The sequence below is a fragment of the Condylura cristata genome, unplaced genomic scaffold (genome assembly GCF_000260355.1).
Source record: "Condylura cristata isolate star-nosed mole 26May11 unplaced genomic scaffold, ConCri1.0 scaffold00007, whole genome shotgun sequence".
NCBI classification, from domain to species: Eukaryota; Metazoa; Chordata; class Mammalia; order Eulipotyphla; family Talpidae; genus Condylura; species Condylura cristata.
The window spans coordinates 63,264,378-63,283,534 of record NW_004567108.1 but is presented as its reverse complement, the minus strand read 5'-3'; the positions used below and the strand labels follow the sequence as shown (position 1 = coordinate 63,283,534).

The following is a 19,157-nucleotide window of genomic DNA, read 5'->3' as shown; positions in this document are numbered from 1 at the left end:
TCTCCCATATTCATAACCAACTTATTGGCAACATCCTTTTTTCTTTTTTTTAATTTTACTTTTCCCATGAATTCTAGGAAAGCTTTTCATATGTCACTTCTAAAGAAGTCATTAAGTTATAACTTCAACCCCGCATTTTAACATTTTAAATTCAAATTTTAACTTTTCAATTTGCTTCTTACAATCTTTTGCCATAACATCACACCTTTTTAAATCATGTACACTAATGCTTAAGAGCTTTCCTTTTAGTCCAAACAAGTTAACTCATTAGCAATATACCCAACATCCAACTTGTCTGAATACCAAAATACATTAGATTGTTTTGAATAAATGCTGTAAATGCTTTTGAAGGGTTTCTTCTTTTAATATTTTTCAAAAGTATGCTGTTACTGTATATCTTAGATATAGTTCTCCCTGCTTTTATAGTTTGAATATAACATTTTAATAGGTTCATACATTTAATTTTATATTTCATCAAACTATAATTAAAAGAGTCCAATATGAAGGACTCTACCTACACCATGGTGATATAGAGAAGTTTGGATCATTCTTTTCCTTTATCACAATTAAAGGGAAAATAAAATTTGCTCACCGAGTTTTGTATTTTCATTGATAGAGAGTATGTTCCCACAGATATTTTGCTTAGGTTAGTGGCTTGCTATGAGGACAGCGAAGAAAGAGGCAAAGGTGTTTGTAGCCAGGATGGCTGATATCTTAGGAATAAGCTCAAGCCAGCCACTGAACATCTTTCTGACATGATGAATATTTCTAGAAGGCCTTTTTAGGGAGAGAATGGTGGACAAGGATATTCACATTCATAGGACTGAAAGTTTGGTCACTAAGAGTTCAGAGACCTGCTGTGCAGGCAAACAAGCAAAAAATTAGAGAAAGGAAACTATTGGTCATGTCATGTAGAGTGGCTCCACACTGACTCAGAGGAAATATGGACAAAGTAAAAGGGGGAGACTTCTTCATCTGCCCTCCAGAAGGATCCATGGAGCCAATTCATGGCACCTTGCATTCCAAGTCTCTCATCCAGTGATAGCCATTAGCAGAGCCCTAGTTCTCATAATCCACATCTGATACCACACCTAGTAGTGGAAGTGACCTTTATTTAGATTCTTGCAGACCAAGCCTATCATTCCTGTCCAGGTCATTTAAGTTTGGTGGAACCTGTCCTATACCACAGAGGGGAGTATCAAGAAGGCGGGGTGGACTTACAATAGGTAAATCCTGTAAACAACCCAAATCCCCAAAACCAGATGATTGTATCAAGAAGATATGGTGTGTGTGTATGTGTTGTACACATATACATATATGAATATACATATACTGGAATATGTATATGCATACATATGCATATATATAATGGAATACTGCTCAGCAATCAAAAAAGATAAGTTCATTCTATTCACAGCAACATGGATGAAGCTGGAAGGGATTATGCTCAGTGAAATAAGTCTGAAGGGAAAAGAAAAATATTGAATGGTTTCACTTATAGGTGGAATTTAAAAGAAGCAAATAAGGCATGGGGGGGATGGGTAATGTATTTTTACTACAATACAAAACACAATCAAACAAAACAAGAATAGACAGTTATAAACCAGAGATATCCTACAGGAGAGGGGGACAGTGAGGGATGAGAAAGAGGGAGGAATAAAATTTAAAAAGTTAGGAAAAAAAAAAGAAGACAGGGTGGGAATTTATGATACAGGTGCACTAAATAGAAACTTGCTTTGAAAAGAGCAAAAGTAAGGTAGAAGTGATGTAATTCCAGGAGTTGCCCTCACTACTCACCAAGACTGAGACTGAGTAATTGAGTCCTAACTTTTCCTCCCCCTCACCTGTCACCAAGGTAAACAAAGAAGAGAAACAAGCAGAAAACCTCAAAGTTATAGTGTCCCAAACATGAAAAAGCAAGTAAGATGACACACTAGCCAATGAAGTAAGAGGAAACACATACTAAGAGAAATAAAAGCCTGAAGACACATATAAAGAGTACAGAAATTGAGGACCAGAAAATTGGGGGCTGAGATACTGCAGGAAAGTCAAGTGGAGAAAGGATCTTAGGAAGAAAATCCAGGAATAAAGAGTTATTCATTAAAATGAATGAAAATATTACAATGACAAAAAAAGAGATGCTGAATGAAATGAGGACACATATTTATAATGCATTTTAAATAGAAATAAACTGGAGAGGGGAAAATTTTAAGAAAGAAGACTCGATGTTGTAAGAAACTGAAATATGATTTAGGAGAAATAAAAAAAAATCTATGACAAATTTCAGTTTCACTTAAAGAGGAAATGTTCAGATAATAAATATTTTCAAAGGAGGACATTTTAGGCTAATAACTACTCCAGGAGATAAAGAGAGAAAGAAGGGAAAAGAAACACTATTCAAAGAAATAACAGCTGAACCTGAAGAAAGAAAGATATTCAGGAAACAGAAAGAACATCCAAATTTCTAAATATAAAATGTCCTTCAGGAAGATAAATCATTGTTAAATTATCAAAAGATAAAAAAAAGTATATTAGAGACAGGTAAGAGAAATAAAGGATGTAACATACAAAAGCAACCGCAAAGAACCTCTTTCAGGCTTGTCAAATGTTATACTCATGGCTCAAAAAAAAAAAAAGCAGAATGAAGCATTCACAATCCTTTAAGACAAAACTTCCAGTCAAAAATGATCTAGACTGCAAAATTTTCATACAAATATGATGGAAAAATAAGTAGTTCTCAGATAAGTTAGTGGATTTATAACACCCAGACATCCCTATAAGATATGCTGAAAGGGATTCATCTGGAAAAAACAAAAACAAACCTTTCTGGTGATGCAACAGGTTAAAGCATAGCACTGAGAAGCTAAAGCCACTTCAGCTTGAGATCGATCTCTGGAGGTGACTCACATGGTGCAGCAGACCTCACCTGATCCGCCCACTGCTTCCCTCAGCAGTGTACTTGGTTTATCTGCCTGTTCTGCTCCACACTCTGTCTCTGGTGAATCCTCTCACCACTCCTGCACCTCTGGTCTGTACCTCAGTTCTGTATGAATAAATAAATCTTTAAAACAAAAACAAAAACCTTGAAGGACAAAGGGAATATTGATTTAGATGTATACATAAAGGGACAGCACACAACAAAATAGTAAAGAAAATATCACAACTTGAATAGCTAAATGAGAATTATTACATCATCTGCAAATAGCAGTAGTTTTATTAATTTATTTATTTTACTGTGTGGATTCTTTGTATGTCTTTCTCTTGCCTAATTGCTCTGGTTAGAACTTCTAGTATTGAGAAGCAGTAGTGAGAGTGGACAGCCTTGTCTTCTTCCAGATGTGTGAAAATAAAGTCATTCAGTTTTTAAACATTGAGAATGATACTGACGGTGGTTTTGTTGTATATGGGTTTTATTAAGTTAGGGTATGTTCTTTCTATCTCAATAATTTGAAGGGCTTTCGTCATAAATGGTGGTTGAACTCAGTCAAATGCTTTCTCAGCATCTATTGGTAAGATCATATGTTTTTTATTTTTCTTTTTGTTGATTTGTGGAATGACATTAATTGGCTTTCAGGAGCTAAACCATCCCTGTGCCTCTGGAATAAATCCCACTTGTTCGTGGTATATTATCTTTTTGATGCATTTTTGAATTCTATTTCCTAGGATTTTATTGAGGATTTTTACTTAAGTGTTCAATAGGGAGATCAGCCTTCAATTTTATTTTTGGTGTATGTTGTCTTTGATCTTGGTATTATAATGTTGGCTTTGAAAGCTATGTGGAGATTCCTCAAATTACTAGAAATGAAGCTACCATATGATCCAGAAATTTCACTCCTAGGAATCTGTCCAAAGGACACAAATACATTAATTCGAAGGAAACCTGTACTCCTATGCTTACTGCCGCATTGTTTACAATAGCCAAGATAGAAAAACAACTTAAATGTCCAAAAGCAGGTGACTAGATCAAGAAGATGTGAGATATGTACATACATATATATCTATACACACATATATGTATATACATATATATGTATATCACATATGTGTTAGACACATGCAGCACATATACGTATGTGATATATATTTGTGTGTGGTATACACCCATATGTGGTGTGTGTGTGTGTGTGTATATGTATATATGTATATATACACATATATACATACATAAATATGCATATACTTACATATACATACAATGGAGTACTACTCAGCAATCAAAGAAATAAACTCATGCCGTTTATAGCAACAGGGATAGAGTTGGAAGGGATTATGCTCAATGAAGTAAGTCAGAAGGAAAAAGAGAAATACTGGATGTTTTCACCACCATCAGTTATATGAGGAAAATAGGAAGACTAAATAAGGGATCAGGAAAAAAAAGATAAAACTATCAGACAACTATAAATTAGAGACACTCGACAGGAAGGGAGTGGGAGAAATTATAACAGGGGCAAAAGGAACACAAGAGATTATGATAATGGTTCATGATTGACTTTGTGGTGGGAATTTCAGTGAGCCTGCATCTGAGAGGAGAAATAAAACATTGTACAAAAATTAATAATAATGTTAACAAAATGGAGAACTGAAGCAAGACACTTCAAGCCTATGACACAGAATAAGAAACAGGAACTGAAGTTTTAATGTCTGATATATTAGTACTTTTGTAAATAAGGGAAAATATGGGAATTACATAATGTTTCAAGAAGGTATAACTATCACTAATATTTTTGCAGCTAACACAGGGACACCTAATTGTATAAAACCATTATTAGCAGAACTACAGCAATATATTGTTAACTAGCCTATAGGCACATGAAAATCTTTTTAATATCACTGCTTATAAAGGAAATGCAAATGAAACCCACATTGAGATATCTCCTCACCCTGTGAAAATGGTCTCTATCAAAAAAATGGAGTCAATAAATGTTTTTAAAGATATGGAGATAAAGGAATATTCAATGTTGGTGTAAATGTAATTCAGTGGAACTTCTCAAAGAAAATAGTATACACGTGGCTAGGGGCTTGTCTATTTTGTATACTTTTTCAAAGAGCCAACTTTTAGTTTCATTGATTTTGGGGGCTGTTTTCCTAACTTCTATTTCATTTATTTCTTCTTTGACTTTTATTATTTACTCTCTTCTACTGGCTTTTGGGTTATTTTGTTGTTTTTGTTCTAGCTCTTTAAGGTGGGAGATTAGGTTCTTTCTTTCTATCTTTCTTCTTCTTTTTTTTTTTAATGTGAGCCTGTATTGCTCTATATTTTCCTCTTATAACTGCTTTCAATGTGTCCCATATGTTTTGGAGTTTTGTGTCCTCATTGTCATTCTTTTCAAGGTATTTTTAATTTCTTCCTTGATCTCCTCATTGATCCAGTGGTCCTCCTCCATTGATCCAGTGGGTTTTAACCTCTATGAGGTAGGTAGGTTTCTTGCCTTCTTCTAGTTTGATTCCTTCATGGTCAGAGAAGATAGCTGGTATGATTTTGATCTTATTGTATCTATTGAAAGTTGTCTGGTGTCCAGTATATGGCCATTCCTTGAGATTAATTCATGTGGAGTTGAGAAAAATGTGTACTCAGATTTTTTTGGGGTGCAGTGCTCTATAGATGTCTGTTAGACCCATAAGGTCTAGGTTCTTGTTTAGAGCTTTAGTGTCCTTGTTTAATTTGTGTCTTGTTGAGAGTGGTTTATTTAAGTATCCTACGATGTATTTATTTCCTCTAATAAACATTTTCATAGATGATAATCTACCCAAAGGACACAAAAACCCTGACTCAAAAGGCCACCTTCTCTCCCATGTTTATTGCTGCTCTATTTACAATAGGGAAGACGTGGAGTCAACCCAAATGCCCAAAAGTAGATGAATGGATTAAAAAGATGTGGTACATATACATGATGGAATATTACTCAGCAATCAAAAACGATAAGCTCATGTCTTTTGCATCAACATGGATGGAGCTAGAAGGGATCATGCTTAGTGAAATAAGCTAGAAAGAAAATGAAAAATACCACATGGTATTTTTAGCAAACACATAAAGGATCGGGGGGAGGGAAGCAATTATAAGAAAGTAAAAATGAAAAACAATGAACAACTATAAACCAGAGACATTTCATGGGAGTCAGAGAGAAGAATAGGATCAAAATTGTGGTGGGAGGAGAGCATGGGACTATGGTGATGGCACACAGATGAATTGATGGCGGGAAGCCCATGGGGATTACAACTGAGATGAAAAACTGCACAAAATAAAGAATGATGTAAACAATAAATATTTTTTAAAAGAAAATAGTATAATGATTTTTTTAAAAAAAAATTTGGAAATGCCATGATTCAGTCAAATTTATACTAATATTTATCCAACAATTTAAATGACTCTAATATGAAAAAGTCTAGTGTTAATCCTCAATAATCAATCATGACATCAATCTAAGTACCCACTGCCAGATGAGTGACAAAAGAAATTATGGACTATAAATTCTATGGAATATTACTCAGAAATTAAAAAATATGAAATAGTGCTTTTTTTTGGACAAAATGGATGAATCTTGAGTGACTATGAAAAGTGAAGTAAGTTAGAAAGTTGAAAGATACATACTAGATGGTTGCATTTACCTGTGGAATATAAATAACCAAAGAATACAAACTGGCAAAGCAGAGCAAAGATAATTCCTAGAATCTGTATAAAGTTATTGATTACCAGAGGGATTGGGCAGAGAGGAAAAGGGAAAGGAAAAATATTGACAGGAGAATTTGGGGAGAGGATGCATGAAATGTGCACATTGGGAGGTTCAAATTGTTCTTTTTTTTTTAAAGAATTATTTATTCATACAGAACTGGGGTACAGGCCAGAGATGCGGAGGGTGAGAGGATTCACCAGAGACAGAGTGGGGAGCAGAACAGGCAGATCAACGAAGTACACTGCTGAGGGGAGCAGTGGGCAGGTCAGGAGAGGTCTGCCGCGCCATGTGGTCACCTCCAGGGCAGGCGGGATCGAACTCATGTGAAAGTGGCTTTAGCTTCTCAGTGCAGTGCTTTAACCCGCTGCGCCACCAGGGAGGGCCTCAAATTGTTCTTTTAATGTTATACAGATATATGAAAGACTGAAAGGCTGAAAAAATAATAAAATTTTGAGGAAAAATGAAATTAAAAGAGATTGATCCAAGTATGACAAAAGATAAGTGAATTCTCTTTTATGATCATCACTATCTACCTGTGAGGATCCAATGAAGCTACGGTAGCTGCATTTTCATTCTCAGATAACTTTTTTTTCTGTTGTGGTTTGGCTGCGCGGAGGTGGAACCACCTGCTGCTCCTCTTGACTGTGAGGAACTTATTCCTGAATAAAATATGGAGCAATCTTTTTCTTCTCTTGCCTGGAACTTGTCATAAAAATATGCAGCTCTTAGGGCTAGCCTGTCCAATATTTAACATCTCACTTCTGGGTCCCCTATCTACTCTTCTGCATTTATAGGACTTGAAATCCATATGCATTTTAGTGCAGAAGGGAGAAGTTGAAATGGACTTGTCTGTGAATGATAACAGCTCACATTAAACAAATCAGAGGATAGGAACTCTCTGGTTATGTCTCTGTCCTAGAGGCATCAGAAAATATGGTGAGAACACCTCAGCAAACTCTGCTTGGCCCTTGTTTTTCTTTAAAACCTAGTCATTCTATTTAACATTGGTTTACAACACTAACTGGTTTAAGAGAATAGGTTCACACCTCCTCATATGTGCTTTCCCATACCACTGTATAATGGTGATTGCTTTTCAAGAGGATGGACACTCTGTGTTTAATTGTTAAAACTTTGAAGCTTTTTTAGTGTTTTCAGTGAATATGTAATTGAAAATTCTGAAAGGAAATGAAGAAATCATAGGCAGATTCTTTCTTAACCTGGAATGTAAACAGCTCCATTTTACATGATGCTCACAGTTGAAACATGTCAAACTTTTTGGGACAAATCTTGGATTGTCCATCTGAGTAGTGCTGTTGGTCTCACAGTGTTTCTTCTTATCATTTAACATATTTATTTATGCATATGAGAACTGGGGTACAGGCCAGGGGTACAGGCCAGAGGTACAGGGGTGAGAGGATTCGCCAGAGATGGAGTGAGAAACAGAACAGGCAGATGGACTGAACTACACTGCTGAGGGGAGCAGCTGGCAAGACAGAAGAGGTCTGCTGTGCCATGTGGGTCACGAAGCAGACAGTGTCATAATGCTGCGCTTTAACCCCTCATGCCACAGGGAGGTCCCATGGTCTTTAACAGAACTCTCTGAGGACTATATTCTAACTTTATATTTTCTATGAATTTTAAAACAGGCATTTTAGCAAATAAATATAAGTACTAATTTAAAAACATCCATTTGGGCCCTCCCTGGAGACTCAACTGGTGAGTATGCAGCACTGCAAGCTGGCCGCAGCCGCTTCAGGGTAAGCTCCAACCTTGGCTCCTGAGGTGACCCACATGGCACGGCAAACCTCTCCTGACTCGCCCCCTCTGTCCTCCCCTGCTGCTCCCCTCAGCAGTGTATTTCCACAATCAGCCTGTACTGCTCCCCACTCTGTCTTCAGTGAAGCCTCTCACCACCCCTGCAACTCTGACTTGTACCCCATATCTGCATAAATAAATCTTAAAAAAAAAAAAAAAAGAGTAAGAGGGCCCTCCCTGGTGGCGCAGCAAGTTAAAGCACAGCATTAAGAAGCTAAAGCCATTTCAGCATGAGTTCGATCTCCAGCCCCAGAGGTGACCCACATAGCACAGCAGACCTCTCCTGGCCCGCCCACTGCTCCCCTCAGCAGTGTGCTTCATCAGTTGTCCTGTTCTGCTCCCCACTTTGTCACTGGCGAAGCCTCTCACCGCCCCTGCACCTCTGGCCTGTACCCCAGTTCTGTGTGAATAAATAAATAAATCTTAAGAAAAAAAGAAATTATTTAAAAAATCTATTTACAGACAAACTTAATTCCTTACAATGTATTACAAATATTTTATCTATATTAAAAAAGAAAATTGAATAAATTTAATCAGACACTCTTTTAAGGATATGCTTATTTATTAAACAGAATATTTTATAAAACTTTTGTAGATGTTTTCCTAAAGAATGCAAAAAAAATTTCATGGTCAATTAGTGAACTTTATAGACTATCATAATAATGCCTGAAAGTTCTCTTTCTGAATTCAAAATGCAAAGATACATTTTACCTGACTTATCAGAACATAGTTATTTCTGATACAATATATGTGATCTGATTGAACTATCAGTATACTTTATTCTGTTTATAAGTCAAAATATGAGAACACTAATAGAACTAATCCTTGTTTATTCTCTGACTTATCAATCTTAGTAAAACAATAGAGTTACTTTGTATAAAATTGTAAAATAAAATTGTATAATATTTTATGCTGTGAGTCTTGTATCCAAACCCATCCTCCAGACCATATTATTTAAATATGAGTAGCAAGAGATAGAGAAAATCCCCCAGAAAAAAATGCAAATGCCACATGAATGGAGATATTTAAAAGAAACAAAATCCTCACATCTTTTCTTCTAAACTTTTATTATTTTATAGAACTCTCAAAATCTTTTACTGACAGAAAGAGGATCCACATAGTAACAATAGTCACAAAAACAAAGACGTGTCAGAAACAAGCTTATTGTTAATATCTTTAAGCCTCATTGTGCCTTCAGATTGTACCTGCTCCTGTTTTAGCATTGTGTAGGTGTGGATTTGATATGCAGTGAAGCTCTAGTTTTAACTTTGCCCTTTGTTTTACATTTAGATAGATGAAAAATACATAAATTGCTCTGACTGTAGAATATTTATTATCAAGTACTCAAATGTTTAGTCACAAAATTCAGTATCTGATTGCTTCAAGTTAAAGGGTATACAATTTATAGTAGCAGAAATAATGAGGAGCTATTATTCTCTGTGATATATCAAATGAGGGACTCTCAATAGTATCATCTTTTTTTCTTCTGATTTTATATTTTTGTAGTTCAGTTATGAAGAGAAACAAGTAATGGTTCTCTTCATACTTACAAGATAGAGCAGTTCCCAGGATAATGTGCAGATTCAACTATACCACTGAAAAAGAAAAATGGCTTTTCTGCTCTTGATTTCCTTTACATGAAGGGGAATTTTTTCCATATGGCAAGAGCCAACTGCTTATTAATATTCATTAATCAGGACCAGGTCATCTACCTTACCTAGCTGCAAGGGATGTCAGATAAAGAAGTTGTTTCATTTCTCATCTTTATAAAGGTAGATTAACTAATAAGAGGTCAGAATGGGAGATGACTTACATTTATAATGTAAATTTGAATAATGTATCATTGTGCATTAAGTCTGTAAATGTTATGAACATAGTACTCAATACTGAATATAGATAATTTTAATGTTGTCACACTTGTTTTGATTTCACTGGCATTCAGAATATTTTGTGTACTATAGTAAAGAATATAAACATTTTAGAAGGCTATGAATAGAAATAGAAACTTTGAGTAGATTTTTATTTTTGCTTCTTTGTTTGGAATAATTTCAAAGACAACTTACTAAGCTAATGTCTTTCAATTTTATACCCAACCTTCATATTTCACTTTGTGGAGCTGACTTAGCACTATGAATTATAAGACACACTTTTCTTTGTCTTCTGGTTCCCTGTTTGGCTCTGACCATAAAGAGTTACAGGGAGTGAGTGGAAAGTTCTAAGAAGATGTACAGACTTTCTCCATCCCATCTGCTTTTGATGTACTTTGCTGATGGCTACCCAAAGCACGCTGATGTAGCAGGTCATTCTGGTAGCAGTTGCTGATTCCAGTTTCCAGTTGTTCCGATGCTTCAGAACCAATCTCATTGTCCCTCCTCAGGGACAATACACTGGTGGTTAAAACACATTCTCAACAGTCTGAGTGCCAGCTTCATGGACAGTTACTTTAAGCTAAGGGACTCCATCACAGATCTACAGAGCATGTCACAAATGGTTCTTTTAATTGTACCAATCTCTTCATTTTATTTCTCAAGTCCAAGGGAAGTATCACATATATTTTCATTGCTTTAAAGGATAAGAAACCTTTGTTTGCAATTCTTTACCCTCGCCATCACAATCTTTAACACAGTTTTTGTTTAATTAATTTATTTATGCATACAAGAACTTGGGTACAGTAGGCCAGAGGTGTGTGTGTGTAGGGGGGTGGTGAGTGGATTCACCAAAGACAGAATAGGGAGAACAAGCAGATGTACTGAAATGCACTGCTAAGGGATGCAGCAGAGGTCTACCACCCCATAAGAGCCACCCCCCAGGCTGGGGGTCAAACTGATGCTGTGGTGGCTAAGAATAGCTTCATAGTGCTTCATTTTAACCTGCTGCACCACTGGGAGAGCCCTCTTTAACAAAATTTTAATTAAAAAAATCTATGTTTTAGCATAGCAGACATAATCAACCATTTCCTTGAATTTTATTAATGTTTATATTATAGTCTACATATAGAGTTTTCCTCAGGTTCTAAAATTATGACTTTGAAATTAAGTTCTCCAAGAGAACTGTGGTTAGTAAAGTAGAAGGAGGCTTTATCAGGGTTGAAAAAAAAGAGGTAGATAAATGGTGAATTTTAGGAAATAGAGGACTGGCAGATTACCATTAGTGACAAAAAAATTGTTAAGTTATTGTGGCTGTAGGAGAAGTGAGGGAAAATGGAATGTGGTCTAGTTAGCTTTTTAAGTAAAGGAAAAAGTAGGTCTGTGAGTACTGACGTGGTGCTTTATCACAAATGAAGATAATATCACCCTTTCAGAATATCTAATTTAATCAATCAACTTAGAACTACCTTGAATTTATTTCAAGAAGACTAATTATTCAAAATGGTTTAATGATCCACCTTCAATGGATAATTGAATTAATTCAATCTCAAAGTGTTTCAAATTCAAACACTTTTAAATTCATTTTAAATGTTTTCAAAAATGCCATTTCAAGCTAAAAGGCAAGAGCATTATTACAATCAGATAAATATGAATAACTATTTGGGGCAGTACTGGTATGGAGTGGGAATGAAGGGAAGGTTTATAGGCTAAGTTTTATATATATATATATATTTGTGTATGTATTTCCACATAAATACATATATATATATGTATATATATATATTTGTGTATGTATTTCCACATAAATACATAAATTGTATTTAATTAATGTGTGTGCATGTATGGTACAATTATGGAATATTTCCCAAGCTCTAAGTATTCAATCTCCCAGGTTTCTACTTCTGTGCCCTCAAAAATCACCATAGTCCTTGATGGCATATGGGTGATTTGATGATGGAAAGCCCAAGGGGATTGCAAATGAGATGGAAAAGTGCACAAAATGATATAAAAATAAACTATTATATATATAAAAAAATCATCATATTCTTGTCTATGACTTGGTGTGATCCAGAGGAAATGTTCGATGTGTCACTGATTACTTTGAGTTCCCAACTGTCCTATTTTTTATAGCTATATATAACTCTGTAGTTAACAATAAAGTATTTCATAAATGTCACCCACTTTTCACAAGTTAAATTTGCCTGTTTTCTACTGTGAAATACCTAGGGAAATGCCTTTTTTTTATTGTTTATGTGTTAATATGAAACAAAGCTATATAGTTTTTTTCCCATACTTGAATTTTTTTCTGTTTCCTTACCATCATTGAATTAATTTTTTGTTACTTAAAACTCATCTTCTTTAGTGTGTTTTTTCTGGTTGCCTCCTTCCATTTAAGTCAACTCTTGATTCTTTTGGCTTACCAGAGGGCATGCATCAGATTAGTGATATGTCAGGTAGCAGATGGAGAGAACTCAGAAATTAGAGAAAATTTATTCTTTTTTTATATAAAATTTCTTTCAAAAAGTGTTTGACTTAAATTTAGTAGTCCAGTTCCTAAACTAACTTTGTGAGCAAATAAAATAAGTTTTTGTTATAAATTTAAGATTAACAGTAGATTAATCAATCCGTCTTTGATACCAAAAACATAGTTCTTAGGGACTCTAGTCCCTGGGTATATGTGGGTCACACCTATATAGAACATCTTTTTTGTGGGGACCTTTTGTACTTAATTGGTGTTAACTCCAGAAGGTAGAAATCTTATGCTGAAAGCATCCATTTTTCACTGAATGAGAACTGAGTTCTCTCCATCTGCTACCTGACATATCACTAATCTTGTTAAACCTGGAGTCCTTGCCCAGAATCTGCCCTGACTTCATTGCAGGTTGGATCTGGGCAGGTACCGAGCTTTTCCCTTTAAAATCTTTCACCAGGATTGTAAACGAACTAATCATCTTCAGACTCTCCAGCTGTCATTCAAGGCCTTGAGATTTTATGCAGATTGAAAATGGATCAAGTTTGATGGTGCTTAATTGGCACCAATAAAACAGCATTGAAAATGGTATAATCAGACTTGTAGGGTGGCAACCTGGAGAGGATATAAACCAACTGAGCAAACGCTTGAGCAATTTACCAAATGGGTTCCACAGAAAAATGGCCTCTAAAGGAAGAAGACCATTCAGCAATCTCCAAAGAAGAAGCTTTAAGCAGATGACCTCCATGAGGCTTTGAGGCCTCATAAAATTCTGAGATTGCCATAGAACTTAAGACCTCTGTACCTTCACAGTGACCTAGCCGCTGTCCATTCCTCTAGCACTGCCTCTGACATTGTCAGCTGCAACCCGGTGTCACTGTTTGCTATATATTTGTTCATATCACTGGTCACAAAGGGCTGATCACTAGTATCTCTGACACCACCTCCTGGCAACCGGTAGTGAATGGAACTACTGACTGGGGACTGGCACTCTGGTCACCCTGGAGAGTGTCCATGGCTTCAAATCATCCAGCATTGACCTCCTGGTAATGTTGACTCCAGCTTTGTCTGATCTGACCTCTGTTGCTGTGCAACCTGCACTTCATGCTGCTGCTGTGGGTTGCCCCAGTGGCACCTCAGTAACCCCTCTTGTGAGCACTTTCAGCTGCCACTGTGCATGGAATTCTTGCCCATTTTTACAGGGGGCCACCATTTCCAGGCCCTAATTGATAGGACAGCACCATCTTGCTGAGCAGTCTTTGTTTGGGACTACTGGACAGTGCAGATGCTCTCTGGGGTGGGACAGCTGGCCACCTGTAGCCACAGAAACACTTTTGCTTCCTCAAACTCCTATTTGTTAAATAAACCCCATTGTAGCTGCAACCTGAGCTGAAGCAGTATTGCAAATTTTAGCTCTCAGGTGTCCCCTATCTTGAAACTGTCCTTAAGTATAGAACGTAAAATATGAAGTATTTCTATTTTGATGAATTCTCAATTATTTAATAAATATTTATTGACACCTACTATTGTCAGTTGTTCTCTATTTTAGTACTTTGTTGAATAACAGATATGTATGTATATATAGATTATTTACTATATATCTTTAGATGACTATACTGAATCTAGGGTTGCTGATCACACATTTCCTTGTTTTGGATTCATGTATGACTTCCATACTCTATCTTCCATACTATTCCAACAATCCTATTAATATAATATAATGTTATGCTTAATTTACATGAAAAAAGTAAATAAGTATTTAGTGACATGTCCAAACTTGTCTATACAGAAAGTGAAATCACCTCTTGTTTGATTTCCAAAGTACTTGTAACTGCCATCCCAGCTACCCTCTTAACTTGATAAAGCAACTTTGGGCCACTGCCAGCAAGTTTACTTGAACAGATAATCTATGGTATATTGTAGTCAGAAGTGAAGCTTTAAAAATGGGTAGTTATAGAAAGTATGAATCTGCTATTACTCAAATCAGAAGTGACAAAATGAATTCAGAAATGATTGCAGAAAAGGATTCTAGCTATATAGTTAAGGATAAGAACTGTGAGCAGCTATAAATGTTAAAAAAGGATTTCAGAAATAGTCAAAGTATGATGGATAATGGAATTATGTTTGAAGGGGTCAAAGTCTGAAGGTAGGTATGAGAAGAGACGGTAATGGGCATATTAAAATCATTCCCAAACTGGCAAGCATAGGAAACCAGGAATGGGAAATATACTGCACTGTAAATTTTTATTTAAGTATAAGTAGTGGTTCCAGTTTGTTTGCTTTTATTGAAGCCGTTAGCTCACATCCTTGTTAGTGTTTTAGAAGTACAAGATTTCCCTTCTTTATATGTACCCACCACTGAAGCTCCCACAGTCCTGTACAATAGTCTACTATGCTCTCTCCCACCTTATTTGCAACCCACCTCCACCTCCTCCTCAGCTCTACGCTGAGTTTTCAAGGGTTGCTTTTATAGTTTACTTTGGGCCCTTTGGTTCCTCTATATTCCACATATAAGTCACACCATCCAGTATTTATCTTTCTCCTTCTGGATTATTTTCCTTAGTATAATCCATGGACAGCTAATCTATGACAGAGGAGTTAACAATATACACAGGAACAAGGAACAACGCTTCAATAAGTGATATTGGGAAAATTGGGCAGCTGCATTTGGAAAAAAAAGAAGAAAGAAACTGGATCACTCACACCATGCATTGTGTATGCAGAGTAAAATTCCATGGCATACTCCCCACATTATTATGCATCCTTCTTTTCAAATATTTTATCCTCCAACATAGCTAAAAGACTAAAAAAAGACTAAAGCTCTTTTATAAGAAGGAAAAATTTGGAAAGAGTGAGCTGTAAAGTCAATTCAACTTGGTATTGATTGCTCAATAATGGATTTGGTGAGATCACAGATATATTTTTATCAGAAAAGTCTGGGAGGCCTGTTTTTTTTTTTCCCATGTTTTATGCATTAGCTAGTTATCAGGATCCTTTCTCTCTCCCTCCCTTCCTGCCTCACTCATTCCTTCCTCTCTTCCTCTCTCCCATTCTTTTGCCTTCCTTTCTAGTCCCCTCACTATTCTTTTCTCCTTCTCTTTTTCCATTCTTCCCTTTCCTCCTTCTTTCCTCTTGTTACTATGAATAAAATTACTAAGACATATACCAGTATCATTCTGGCTATCTCTAAAAATATTGAATAAAGATTTTAGACAACTAAATAAACAATGGGATAGCTCTTAAATCTGCACATATTTTATATTTTAAAAGATTTATTTACTTATGCATAAAAGAACTGTGTTATAGGCAAGAGGTGCAGGGGTGAGAGATTCACCAGAGACAGAGTGGAGAGCAGAACAGGTGGATCTACCAAAATACAATGCTGAGGGGAGCAGTGGACAAAGAGGAGAGGTCTGCTGTTCCATATGAGTCAGCATCCTGGTCAGGGATTAAACTCATGCCACAGTGGCAGGTGATAGTTTAAGAACACTGAGACTACAATTCTGAGACTATAACCCCTGCACCACCAGGGAGGCTCAGGCACATATTTTATAGATTTGTGTCTTTAACTGACCCTAGTAAATTTCTTCCCTTGGCCTCCATCTGTTTGTTAGATAATAATATGTTATGGCTTTATGTTAAATAATAAATCCTCAAACTGCCCCGACTGTTAGTCACTAAACATAAAGGAAATTTCTCAATACTGGAGTATGTTTTATCTAAGTAAATATTTCCTGATTAATTTAGGTCAAACACAGGCATCTCAAAAATATTATATATTTGTGTGTGTGCCTGCACTTATATCCATCATTAACTTAGGAAACTATTGCAGCTTAAAATACCCATCATTGATACCTATCATTAACTTAGGAAACTATTTCAGCTTAAAATACAGAACAGTTCTTCATTTTAAAACATAATTTAACATTTTTGTCCTTCAAATTCACTTATTTCTTGTCTTCAAAAAATTAATTACTATCCATGTCTTAATTTATATGTTCATCATAGTCTACCTTCATGTCCCTACCAAACAAAAAATTCAAAGAAGAAACAAACTCAAGAAGTGGAAAGAAAAAGAAAAGGAACAATTAAGGCATCAGAGTCTGACTCAGTATCACAGCATAGAATGGAAGTTATGTTAGCAAATTTAGGGCATTTCATAGGATGACTGCGTGTTTCCAAACTCGAGTACTCAATACAAAATATACATGAATTCAATATATTTTCTAGTAAAAGTTTAGCCATCTTGCTGTAAATTTTATGGCTTCCCACAGATATAGACTTCTTAAAAATCATATTAAAAAAGGAATTTATCAATAGTTACTCCATTGTTGTCACTTCAAACTTACAGCAACTGCCTCCAGGATCTGTTTAACAGCATCAGCAGCATCCCGTTCACTGTAATAACCTTTTTCCACAATCCTGAAAACAAAAACCATAAAATTTTTATAACACCTATGCAATCTGTTTGGTAGATGTTAAAGGAGTTAATTTTATAGAACTTGCATCTAAACAATTGCAACAGACTGTATCTGTCTTGAGGTAAAAATACTTCCATAAAATAGAAATCTTTGGATTTGAAAAATACTTTATTTCACCTTAGTTTGAATTATCCATCCTACTCATGAAAAATAAATACCTTAAATTTTGAAACATATTTCAAGTAAACAATACCCAATGATACAGTGCATGTAATTATCATGCAGCTTCAACAATTATTAATTCATGGCCTATCAAGTTTATCTATCCAATTAATCCCCTTGCTCCTCTTTTCTTACTTTGTAGTAAATATCAACATATAATTTTATTCATCAATTTTAAATTATAGCTAGAATGTTATGATTGTATCTATAAATGTAATTCTTTTATATAAGCAAATTAGCAGTGTTTCAAGCTTCTAATTACTTGGGTACATTAAATATGAAGTATTTGAATCACTATCTAAATAAGTCCATACAATTTGAGATATATATATATGTATATGTATACACATACATGTATATACATATACATGTACATATACATATATGTATACATATACAAATGTACATACACATATATATGCACACATATACATAGAGAAAGAGAGCCTTTTCTTATACATGCTTTCTTCCACCTTCCTCTATCTTTCTCTTTCCCTGAATAAATGATTATGTTCTTTCTGCATGCATGTGGAGAAAAGGATTCTTTTTTGTGTGATTCACTTCTCTATTTTTGAATTTCAGGAATTTGTTCCCAAATTAAAATGTTTTATATTTGTTTCCTTTCATCCTTTGGTTTTATTTATTGGGGGTTGCTTCACTATATTCTTTATATAGTTTATCATGATTTTCTTAATTTTAGCTCATTTTGCAAAATTAAATTATAGCCCCTATGTATTTTGTGTACATATCCTACTAGTAGGTTTTTATGCCCTAAATGAACTTTATTCTTCATTTTATAATCTGTCCTTACAATAATTTTGTATTGGAATTAACCGAGACATTTCTCTGTTGCTGCTTACTTACTTTTAAGACAAAACATCTTTCTTAACTTTTTGACAGAGTGATATGTTAGTCTGTCCTTTCTAGTTTTGTAGTTCCTGGCTTTCCATTTATTTTCATGAAGCATTAGAAAATACAATCTTGTACTTTCTGAGATCAATTCTTCTCTATGTAGAAAGTTCTACACTAATTACTAGAGATTCTTTTCCTTGGATTTTTTCTAAATGTGGGGCTTTTACCTAAAGGGGCTTCAAATACTAATTTCAGGAGTGAATGCACAGGCCCATTATTGCATTAGTAACTTCAGACGCCACTATGAGTAAATCCTATTGGACACAGAAATTTAGATGGCAACAATCCCTTATAATTTCAGCTACTTTTACACTGGCAATATTTTGTTGCTGTTTCTATCTTCCCAGATGTCAAAATAAAACATTTTTGATGGCACAGTAGATTATCTACTAGAATGGTCTTTAGCTAGCAAAAATGTTGTGGTAAAGACATATCTGAAAAAGTTAATTCAAAACATAAAAGAGAAAAAACTTGAACCATTTTTATAATTTTACACTGAAAATTTTATTAAATTATAAATGTCTCACAGTAATGTACCTGAAAGTATCCTCCCTTTTTATTTGAATAGTAAGAAACTTTAAGTACTCAAAATAATTGATGTCAAAAAATAAATTTAAAATACATTAAGTGAAGTCAGAATTTCACATGGGCCTCTTTAAAACCACCCCAGATGAATGTGCATGGTAAGACCACCCCAGATGAATGTGAATAAGACCACCCCAGTTGAACATGTGTGCTACATCCAATAAAGAAGATATATAAGAATCAAAGCCAACAC

General features: G+C 35.1%; 1 protein-coding gene across 1 annotated transcript in view; it reads right to left on the bottom strand.

Annotated features, from left to right (window-relative positions):
• CAMK4 (calcium/calmodulin-dependent protein kinase IV) overlaps positions 1–19,157 on the bottom strand; it is a 230,605-nt gene that overhangs the window by 43,446 nt on the left and 168,002 nt on the right. The window contains exon 5 of the mRNA XM_004678368.2: positions 17,174–17,246. Within this exon, the coding sequence (XP_004678425.1) occupies positions 17,174–17,246 (73 nt within the window). The remainder of the gene's footprint in view (positions 1–17,173; positions 17,247–19,157) is intronic.